General features: G+C 43.4%; 2 protein-coding genes across 2 annotated transcripts in view; one reads left to right on the top strand and one right to left on the bottom strand.

Annotated features, from left to right (window-relative positions):
- The first annotated feature begins 372 nt into the window (after positions 1 to 372).
- On the top strand, positions 373 to 6,663 carry cisd2 (CDGSH iron sulfur domain 2). Its single transcript, XM_036516711.1, has 3 exons — positions 373 to 561; positions 4,563 to 4,777; positions 5,412 to 6,663. Exons 1-3 carry the CDS (start codon positions 459 to 461, stop codon positions 5,499 to 5,501), a joined length of 408 nt encoding a protein of 135 aa, XP_036372604.1. The 5' UTR covers positions 373 to 458; the 3' UTR covers positions 5,502 to 6,663.
- Positions 6,664 to 8,726: 2,063 nt separating this feature from the next.
- si:dkey-162b23.4 (sodium/hydrogen exchanger 9B2) overlaps positions 8,727 to 10,113 on the bottom strand; it is a 16,077-nt gene continuing 14,690 nt past the window's right edge. The window contains exon 13 of the mRNA XM_036516709.1: positions 8,727 to 9,165. Within this exon, the coding sequence (XP_036372602.1) occupies positions 9,113 to 9,165 (53 nt within the window). The 3' untranslated portion in view covers positions 8,727 to 9,112. The remainder of the gene's footprint in view (positions 9,166 to 10,113) is intronic.

Below are 10,113 nucleotides of genomic sequence, written 5' to 3'. Positions count from 1 at the left end.
AGGCCAACTAAACTTTTTACACAGCACATTTAGACACTGAATGCATTGATTCTTAGACCAAATACATTTCGAAAAATAACGACGCGTGGTTGCAATGTCCATCTTTAGTTAAATTGTTTGCAACGCATTTAAATTTCCAAGGATTTATCATATGACCAAACAACCTTCCACAGCTCATTGAAGTGACTTCACTCTCACATTTGAACTACCGGTATGTCGCTGCTCCGTACCAGCCAACCAGAGAGCACCAGCTCTGCCGACAGCCATTGGCTAAACGCTGTAGCATCACCGTACGTAAGCGGAGCTATTCACTGACACATCTACGTTAAATTCCACTTTTCCCTCCTTGTAATTGTCATGCGGGGATCCGCACTTTCAAACAACGCAACGACCGAGACGGGCCGCAGGAAATATGTAACTTTCAGTGAATTAAAAGCTGCCTTGCAGTCACGTTCAAGATGGTGTTGGAAAGCATTGCGAGAATTATAAAAGTCCAGCTCCCCGCCTACCTCAAAAAGCTACCTTTACCAGAAACTATCGGAGGCTTTGCGAGGTTAACAGGTATGTAAAATTCCTACTTAAAGAGTCGCTAGCAATTTCCGTAACGTTATGTATGAACACACCAACCTCATTGCATGCAGAGGGAACAGCTGAAGGAGTTGCTGTTCTTCATGGATGAAAAATATGTCCTGTTGTTTTGCACTCTCTTGTCTGTGATCAACAACAATGACCCGAGTGCTGCTTTGAAGCGCAACCGCCCGTTTCATGAATTAAATAACGTAGCCTATGCTTTGACTTTAAATCAAAGAAATGACCTTAGTACGTTGGAATGAATGCAGAACTGCTCAAATCCCACTCTGTGTACAGAGTATCACAAGTGAATGAGTGAAATGGCATAATTGTTATGAAATATAGACTGGATGGTAGACTAGGTGACGAATATTGCTCAAAGCAATTTCTAAAGTAATAGGCTGCATTCGTTTGTTTGTGGAAACGCAGCTAGTTGGTGTGGATATGGCAAGGAATGACGCTTAGAAAAAACTGCATTTGTTCACGCAAACTAGCCGAACTACCTAACCTAGTTATTCCAAACGAGTTCGTGAAACACATTCACCACTAAAATTAGGATGTCTAAAATTAGAGGTCCGTCTTCTACTTACATCACAACGCTTGTAAACGAATACCTTAATATGTCTAAAACAAAACAAGTAGCTACAGCAAAAAGTGTCAGTTTCCTTTGTGTTAAAGAAATGTAATACACTCCAAGTACAAGTTAAATATGCAAACGATGCCTCACTTCCTCTTTAAGTAACCCCAACTCTAAGTATCTAAAAACGTATTGTCTTCATTATTTTATTATTAGTGGCGTCGCATGGAAATGGGGAAAAAAATATTTTGAGCAAATTCGTGAAAGTGCAAAAGTAATTTCTAACCTTATGAATCTGAGAAGTTTAACAACTGTAATATTAGGCTTTATTCCATTTTAAGTACGTTAAGATGCTATAGTAGTTACATGCAGGCTCAGTCATTGCAGTTATCTTGATATGATTTGATCTTTCAAAGAGTGGAGTATGTTTAACACAACCATAGCAGATCACTTTTCCTCTTTCCTCAGTTTTTTTGGAGGAAATGCTCTGTGAATGTGTGTTGCAGAGGATTTATTGAAGAGATTAAGATTAAGATTAAAGGTATTAACAATTTCTTCATGAATGCTTTCCATGAATCCATTCCTTGTACATTGGCTAGTCCAGGTACAGTTCAGATAGTGACTTTGTATTACAGAGGTAACGTAATTTTGAGGGGTTGTGATGATAGGCCTGGGAGAACAAAAAGACAAGTGATTTTACAGAAACCATCAGGGTCAAAGAAATTATAGACAACTCCGGCCAAGTGTATTAGGAGTATGCTTTTTATACATATTCAGAGCATCATGCAGTGCTCCACACAGCAAGTCCTTGCCCTCAGCATCCTGCAAACACTTACTCTGAAACAGGCACCTACTGCTAAAACTGGCAGTGTCCAAGGGCGATTGCAGGGCTGTTGTACCCGCTGAATAAACAGTACCTGCTGGTTGTTTTCGCTGCATGGTTTATGCAAACGTAAAGATCTCGTATGACCTGTTCAAACTTAAGAGGGAGGTCTTTCAGAATGCATTGTTTTGCATTAACACTGCGGTCTTCTGAATGACTGGTGCGGCTGCCAAAATCCTATCTGGTTGCTGTAGGTTTATTGTGAACGTAAGACCCAGAGGAGCTCCCAGGTGGCTTGGTTGGTAAGGCAATCTTCTTGAGTGCAGGCTGCACCCTACGGCCACATTTCAAAAAAAAAAATCCATGTCATCTGCCAACTTTGACTGGGAGCCCACAGGAGAATAAATCTGTTTAGCTCTGCCAGGGAGGGGTATATCGTCCAGGATTTCTTCATCACTGCTCTCAGGCATCCTGTAATTGCCCCCCCCCCCCCACCCTCACACACACACACACACACACGTCTGCGAGTTGCTGGGCCGTCGTCAGCAGAGTTGCACCTTCCCTCCAGCGAGTGGCCACTTCACTGGGAGTGCACTGCGCGACTTGTAGTGTGAAAAATAGCTGCTGGCTGCATGTGAGTGTGAAGGAGACTTGCGTACATCTTACTCCAGTGGTGCATCAAAAGTGCAGTGGTTGTCGCAAAGAGATGAGCCCAATCTAGTGGTTCAAGACGAGGTTCTGTGTGTGTGTACGTGCATGTGCATGTGCATGTGTGTGTGTATGAGAGAGAGAAAGAGAGCGATGTCAAATGGCCTTTCAAGGCCCATGGGAAGGGTTAGATGGCATGTGTGAAGAAAGACTTAGTGCCGGCTCCTTTTGTCTTGTTGAGACACCATTACGGAAAATGAAACGCTTATTGGAAGCAAAAGTGTTGGTTGCACCCAGCCCTCAGGTCATCGACAGCGGAAGGCACATGAGGTAAACCCTAACAAGTTTTCTGTACCCCTTACCTTTTAGCAATTAGGGCATTAGGGACATTTTAGCAATAGACACATATGAGCTTCATTTCTGCCAGGTTTGGATGACTCAGACCTAAGTGAAGGCAACAGGGTTTTTCTTTACCTTTTTTTTTTTTTTAAAGATCATAACTGAAAGTTAGATTACATAAGTCATAATTGGCTTTATCGGAACACCACATAGGAATTTATATCCTCTATTTCAGAACCAGTGTAGCTTCTTAGAAAAAAGCCACGTCAAAATTGCTCCTGACATGAATAGCATTAACTTTTCATCTTTGAAGTTTCTTTAAAAAAAAAAAGTGTTTAAATCCTTTCACTTCCATCCAACGTGACCTCTTGTACAGTAACCCAAATCGCACAGTAATATGCTTTCCCGAATCGGTATGTCTTGTACCTTATGACTCAAATAAGCAAGAAATGTTAAGATTAAAATCACTGTGGTCCTTTACCCCAAAGCCCTGTGGGCTGTACACCATGAACGCAGGGAGTGTTGTGAAGTTGCATGACTCAGCAATCCCCCATTTTTGCAAAGGGGGGGTTGAAGCACATGCCTGGGAGCTACTATGTAACATGTGACTCTGTCTCCATTGACACAAAACACCCAAAATGGAATGTCAAAGGTTGTGGGCGGTGCTGTGTCAGTCTTTGGCGGTGCCGTGTATTTTTGTAGCCAGCGTTGTGTTGTGGAAGAGGCGGCTTTGGGGCTGCGTTCTGGGAGCGAATTGGTCTTGTGTTACTTCTTGCCTCTGGTCCCCGCATGCTCACGCGCAGGGGGCCTCCCCCACCAGGCTTTAAACCATGACCTTACACTGTTACTGACTGCAGCTGCTCCACATGTAAAAAGGATGTGCAGTGCTTTGGAGTTTTATTTTAGCTCTTCTGCTCAGACGAGATCAGGGGAAGGGAGCCTAGTGCTCATCCACCTTTTCAGAGATGAGAGGTTCCTAAAGTACTAGACGCTTCCCTCTTCCGCTACTCTCTTCCAAGTAACAAGATCTGGCAGTTTCTGAATTAATAATGGATGTTACAATGTTAAAGCCCAAAACATACAACCTTTGGGAATACAATTTTGAATATTTTACCTCCATTGACTGTTTACCTTGTGGTGGTGCCGCCAATGCATTTTATACTTTACTCCAGGACAGTAGAGCACTGCGGTTGCAGGCCCCCTCTGTTCTCATGTAGGTACACTTGGGTATCCAGCAGCATTGTGTCATCACACTATCGTTGATGTATATTGTGAACATATGGCACTCCAGAACAGGAATGTACTATGGCATCATGCTTTACGAGGCATTGAGAGAAGGAGAGAGTGGGGCTAAATTGCGACTCTCTCTGGAATGGAATTCCTAACGTGCAGTCCAACAAAAGCAAGGAATTGGCCATTTGTAGTATGTGAACTGGAGTCAACCAGAGCGAATCCATACGACCCAGGAGGATGGTGAAAGTGCCTGGAGAGGAAGTGGCAAGCAGGAAGTGATTGCTGATCATGCAGTGACTGCTCTCTCTCTGTCTCTCCCCCGCCTCGCTCTCTCTCTCCCTCCCTCTCTCCCCCTCTCTCCCTCTCTCTTAGTTTCGGAGTGGCTCCGGCTGCTCCCCTTGCTGGGAATCCTGGCTCTGCTGGGCTACCTCACCATCCGGCCCTTCCTGCCCAAGAAGAAGAAGCAGAAGGACAGCCTCATCAACCTGAAGATCCAGAAGGAGAACCCCAAAGTGGTGAACGAGATCGACATCGAGGACCTGAAAAGCGCCAGCGCCTGTTACTGTAGGTGCTGGCGGTCCAAAACGGTGAGGGCAGAGAGGGGAAGGGGGTCAGAGGGCCGGAGCCTGGAAGCTGAAGGCTCATTGGTTCAAATCTCTACCCTAACTAAGCTGGGTTGCATGAATACATCGTAAGCCAGTCATCAAAATGATGCGGTGATTGCTCATTCTGATACACTACTATATTTGTAGTTTGTTAGCTAGCTAGCTAGCTAGCCTCACTCTGTAGCCATGCATCTCTGAAGTTGGATTGCGTGGAATACCGCCACGACTGTCCTGCGTGACTCGCCAACCCCCCCCCTTAAGATGCAGCTCAACAAGTTCCTTCAGTTCTAAAAACTGCAAAGTAGATGGGTAATCAGCAACTTTCAGCATGGGGTGTGAAGTTGTGCACTTTACGTCACAGATCAGATGTGTTACTGCTTTGCAAATGTCAAGTAATGCCCCTAAACCACAGTGCTTCGTGCCTTTCAGCTCGTAATAGCAGGAAGAAAATGATGTGAAATGAGCTGGCTGTCTCTGGTTTTGTTACAAAATTTTAGATAGAGTAAGAATGACATTTTTTCTGAGGTTGGGGCAAGAAGGCTGCGTGCTATCTAAGCTCTCAAGCAAAGCATGTATTATCAGCTGTTCATATAATGTTTTTTCTTTCCTGTTTCAGTTTCCTGTTTGTGATAAATCGCACATTAAGCACAATGAACTGACGGGGGACAACGTGGGCCCGTTAATACTGAAGAAGAAGATCCTATAATCCCTCTCTCTGCTGGGGAGAGCATCCACACTTCTCCCGGGCAATCCATAGGTCTTTTTAAAATTTATTATCCTTATTCACAGAAGGGCCTGTTTTTAGTGTTTTTCTGTCTCACGCCTTTTTTTTTTCCTTTTTATATATTTTTTTTCTGGTTTTTGGTTCAAAGAAAATAGCGCAGATGTTGCCTGTGCTCATGGCATCTTTGCAATAAAATGGAAATCGTTATCCGATAGCTCACAAAACATCAAATGCTGAACCATAAAGCAAGCAAACGGCCTTCCACACAATAATGAGCGTCAGGTGTACGGCAAGCATTAAATTATGTTTTCATTTTTTTTTTTTTCTCTCAACTTGACTATGATGTGAACAACGAGCACAGCAGTGGTCATGTTACAGAGCCTTCAACAGTGACTTTCAGCTTTTGTGTGCAATGAGGTGTCTGCCTGCCAACTTGCCTTCAGTAGAAGCCAACCGCTTCAGCTGAAGCTTACTGTAGCCTCCCAGTTCAAAACAGTCTCGGCAACCTACTGGGCTTAATGCTTCTAATCTTGAGAAGGCACTTTCTCGTTTGTGGAAAGCTCATCTGAGATCATAAAGAGACCTCCTGATTCAAAATGGCATCTCTGCCATTTTTGTATAGTATGTAATTACTGGGATCGTTTTCAGGGAACCAACTTCATGGAACTTTTCTTTTCATTGTTCATTTCCAGAGTTTCAGTCTTTGTGAATCAACACCAATCACCTTCATCTCTTAAGGGCATACGTCCAAAAGTTAGATATTCAGACGGTGATGTCAGAGAATAAGTCAGCAATAGCTGATGTTTTTTTTTTTCCTTCTAATTTATGCCTGTTCTGATGTGGGTTGACCTAATCAGAGCTGCCTTAATTTCTGCATACTATGATAATAAGCAGCTTGTCTGTGCACAAAGTAAAGTTTGCAGGCCTTTTTTTTTTTTCATTTGAATGAGCACTGATACTGTAGTGCTTTCTAGCCAATAACAGACATGAAGATATCACACACCAGGCATCCCACTTTGAATGGCACCAAAAAACTTCCTGAATTTCTCACTGTGTTTTTACAGAGGTGCCCAGTCCCCGCTGGCACTCTATTGTAAGATATGAGTATGCTTTTATGTTTAATTTTTGGATGCGATAGGTCCATGACAACACCTTGTTCTCACAGTAGACAGGGAATCGTACAGTTCTTTGTAAACTGTTAATTGGAAAAAACATGTTTTCACTTGTATTGTTTGGTATCTATGTAGGTGTAATAAAGTGTCAAGTGATTTTTGTAACATAAAAGTTGATCTGGAGTTTGTTGGTGACTTAAGTTAAAAGCAAGTAATATTACCAGTTATGTTTTATATATTTTTTTTTTCTTCTGATGATTTAGAAGAGGTTATGAAAATGTGTTGATGAATGTTGTTGCAGTAGTTTTCTTTCGTTCCTGGGACCAGTATCTTTGCGAAATAAACAATCATGCAGCCTAAATGCATGTGTATCCATGGGACCGCCTGCAGTCATCTCTTATTAAGAGCTGTGACTTCCAATGAGGGAGATGCATTTAACATGTATTTTGCATTCCGAACTTCCCAAGTATTTGGAACATGGCTCACCGCATACACTTCAAAGGATTCAGCACGACACCCTTCACATGAGGTTACTCGCTCGCCGTTTGCATGCTATGAATTCAGTTGGTAAACACCCCCTTTGCTGTTACATAGCCATTAGCCATAAAATTCCTGTGAACTGAAATCAGATTTTAGATCAAAACTACAGCAGACATTTTAATTTTGCTACTGAAATTGGTCAAATTGTTTTTTTCCCACCTCTGGGATGAGATGTGAAATGCTTAGGGAGGGGAGAAATACAACTTAAATTTTCTCAAACCTGTGAAGAGTGGAGTGTTCTGAAACAGTCAACCGCAAGACATAGTGGGTCATCTATGTGCACAAAAAAAAGTCATCACAGTAGTAGATGGCAAGCGCTTTTCACAACTAGATTATAGAAAACAGTTGTGCCATTTTAAAGACGCTGAGGGCTGTACCTTTGAGAACGACCAATGATCATGTAGCTAATCTTTCAATGATCACTCATATTGTAGACCTATTTGGAGTCTGTAAATGCTTTCAACTCATTCTGGCGACAAAACAAACACATTCAAAAGTGCAGGGAAAGAGTTAAATTCGATAGGTCAAGCACACACCATCTCACTGGCCCTTACAGGGGTGCACTTTAACTGCTGTGCATAGCCAGACACTTTCTCTTAATTTCATTTCCTAGAGTACCACCCAACGTACATTTGAATTAAATAGGCTGAAGAAATTCATTTAGTGAAATAAACCTGAATCTTTTTTTGGTCATAATATATTTATTTATATATTTTTATCAAGTAAAAAACACACACTCATCGTAATAAATAATCCATCAATTTCTTCTGAAAAACTACCCTACCATCCACCACCTGACCTATTAGGAAGCCATAAAACATATAACAAAACAGGTCAAAAAAATAGCTTCGCATACGGTGTAGTCATACATTGAATTCTGGAAGCAATTCAAAGTATGACTGGTGTGTGAAACTGTATGAAATGGAATACGATTTCATTAGTGTTTCCTCTTTACTTTAGTCAACGATAGTGATTCTTGCAAGGAGATGACTTGATTACCTGAGCATTAATTACTGGAATAACAATGGAAGGCCCCATGAAGTCTGTGCTTACAGGGGACCAATCAAATGGCTGCTTTTCTGCGCTGTGAGCGCAACATGGGGAAGGGCGGGTCACAAACAAAACCTTTGCTGTGCTTCTTTGGCTCTTGATTGGACAGGATCGGTGTGGTCCCTTTGGCCATGTTGCAGTAAAAAAAAAAAAAAAACGCAGCCCTAGACTTTGTTTTGGAGACTCTGAGCCCCCTGACGTCATTGTCAGTTCAAGGCATTCCCTAACACAACATTACCTGAACATTGTCTAGACCTTCACATTCCATGATATATAAAATTCTTCTTTTATATTACTTAATTCTTTATCAAAAGCTACATCTAAATGGTAAAAATATCCTTTTCTCAGAAAACAGAACAAACTCCTAACACATAACACACATACTACCAGTAGTCGTATTACACTCACTGTATTACAGCTATCGTGATGGCCAGCATCTCTCCCACTGCGTGAGAGTGTTTACAAGCTTGTGAAACTGACGCTTAAGCAGGTCTAGCATGTCAGAATAGACGCTAGATGTTTAATCTCCTCGATGCCATCTGTGGAGAGTGTATGGGGTTATAAGTGGGGTGTCTGAACTGATACTGATTGGCCATAGTGCAGGTGCTTGACAGAGGGTTGTGTTTTTTAAGTGTTGGCTTCACCCTTGGGAACTGATTCACCCAGCTGGTGTTACCAGTGGCTGTACGTACGCATGGACTTGCCGGCAGTATCTGGGTGGCGGTGCCCAGGACTGAACAGCAAAGAAGGGCGGGTTAGGAGGAAGGGGGTTGGCGTGGGGGTTTGCGGGTCACTTCCTGTTGGTTGGCTCGGGTCACTTCCTCCACGGGCCGGGGGTCTTCCTGGCTCCGGCGCCTTGCGGCCAACCCTTCCAAGGCGGTTGCCTAGGTGTCAGATGGAGCTCTCGTACGTCATGGGTGGTTCTGGCGGTTCCTGGGGCACACCTGCGGGTCCAGCATTTTCAGCAGACGAGTTAGAAGAGAAGAACCCTTTTACAAAACACTCCTGTGTTTTAGTGGGTAACAATTACAGGAGTGTTACACCGCTGATTTAAAGGACACCAAGGTATTTACTCTGCGTTTTACTTTTACAGGGATAATTTAATATTGGATATTTCAGCTAAAAATCATTTGGTTTTTGAAAATGAACTCCAAATGTTTTATTTGACATACAAATGCACACCGAGCCACCGACCCATACACTCTTAAACATTTAAAATATGTCAGTACAATGATTCAGCAACCTTTGACAGATCATGCTTATTGAATTTTGTCACCGTGAAAGTGATGCTGTTACCATTCCACATTAAGGCCTGGGAAATTGTGAAGGGAAAATGGCAGGGTTACGTGTGAGAGAGAGCTGGGAGTGACAGACGCTGCAGCCACAGACGGGCCCAACACTGTGTCTAAGGTCTGTGCACACTCCCTTTTTGTCCATGTATATACAGCACCCTGGAGGCAAACGGTTCCAAAAGCCGTTTGGTTTCCAGGGGCTACGGTATTTTTCTCACCCCCTCGGATTACGGAGAGGGACATGCTGTCCCTGCCTTCGTGGTGAGGGATTTGGCTATTCCAACAGGCAAACGAAACGCTCGCCCCTTGCTCCGGCGTTGAGGCCGGAGAGTCAACAACAGCGGCATTGTGCAGGAGCGACATTCGCGGTACAAAACAGTAAACAAAGGCCACCGAGGGCCATGCAAATGCTGACACCTGAGGCCCCAGTGATGAATCCGCCGTCCCACACAAACAAACACAGGAGCTGAGCTGCACTGACGGCAGTGGTGTGCATGGCAATGAGGGGACAGAGTGTGTCTGCGGGTGGCAGTGTAGCGTAGCGGTAAGGAGCAGGGCTTCTAAGGTTGTCGCTTGGATTCTCCGCTGGGGCACTGCTGT

This window comes from Megalops cyprinoides, chromosome 22 (genome assembly GCF_013368585.1).
Source record: "Megalops cyprinoides isolate fMegCyp1 chromosome 22, fMegCyp1.pri, whole genome shotgun sequence".
In the NCBI taxonomy this organism is placed as follows: Eukaryota; Metazoa; Chordata; class Actinopteri; order Elopiformes; family Megalopidae; genus Megalops; species Megalops cyprinoides.
This window is presented reverse-complemented; position numbering and strand designations above follow the sequence as displayed.

Bases quoted from the DNA above. Each gene is read 5' to 3' on its own strand.
- cisd2 (XM_036516711.1), top strand. From the start codon at position 459: ATGGTGTTGGAAAGCATTGCGAGAATTATAAAAGTCCAGCTCCCCGCC. The intron at 562-4,562 runs GTATGTAAAATT...CCTCTCTCTTAG, and splicing joins AGGCTTTGCGAGGTTAACAG to TTTCGGAGTGGCTCCGGCTG. The intron at 4,778-5,411 runs GTGAGGGCAGAG...TTCCTGTTTCAG, and splicing joins GGTGCTGGCGGTCCAAAACG to TTTCCTGTTTGTGATAAATC.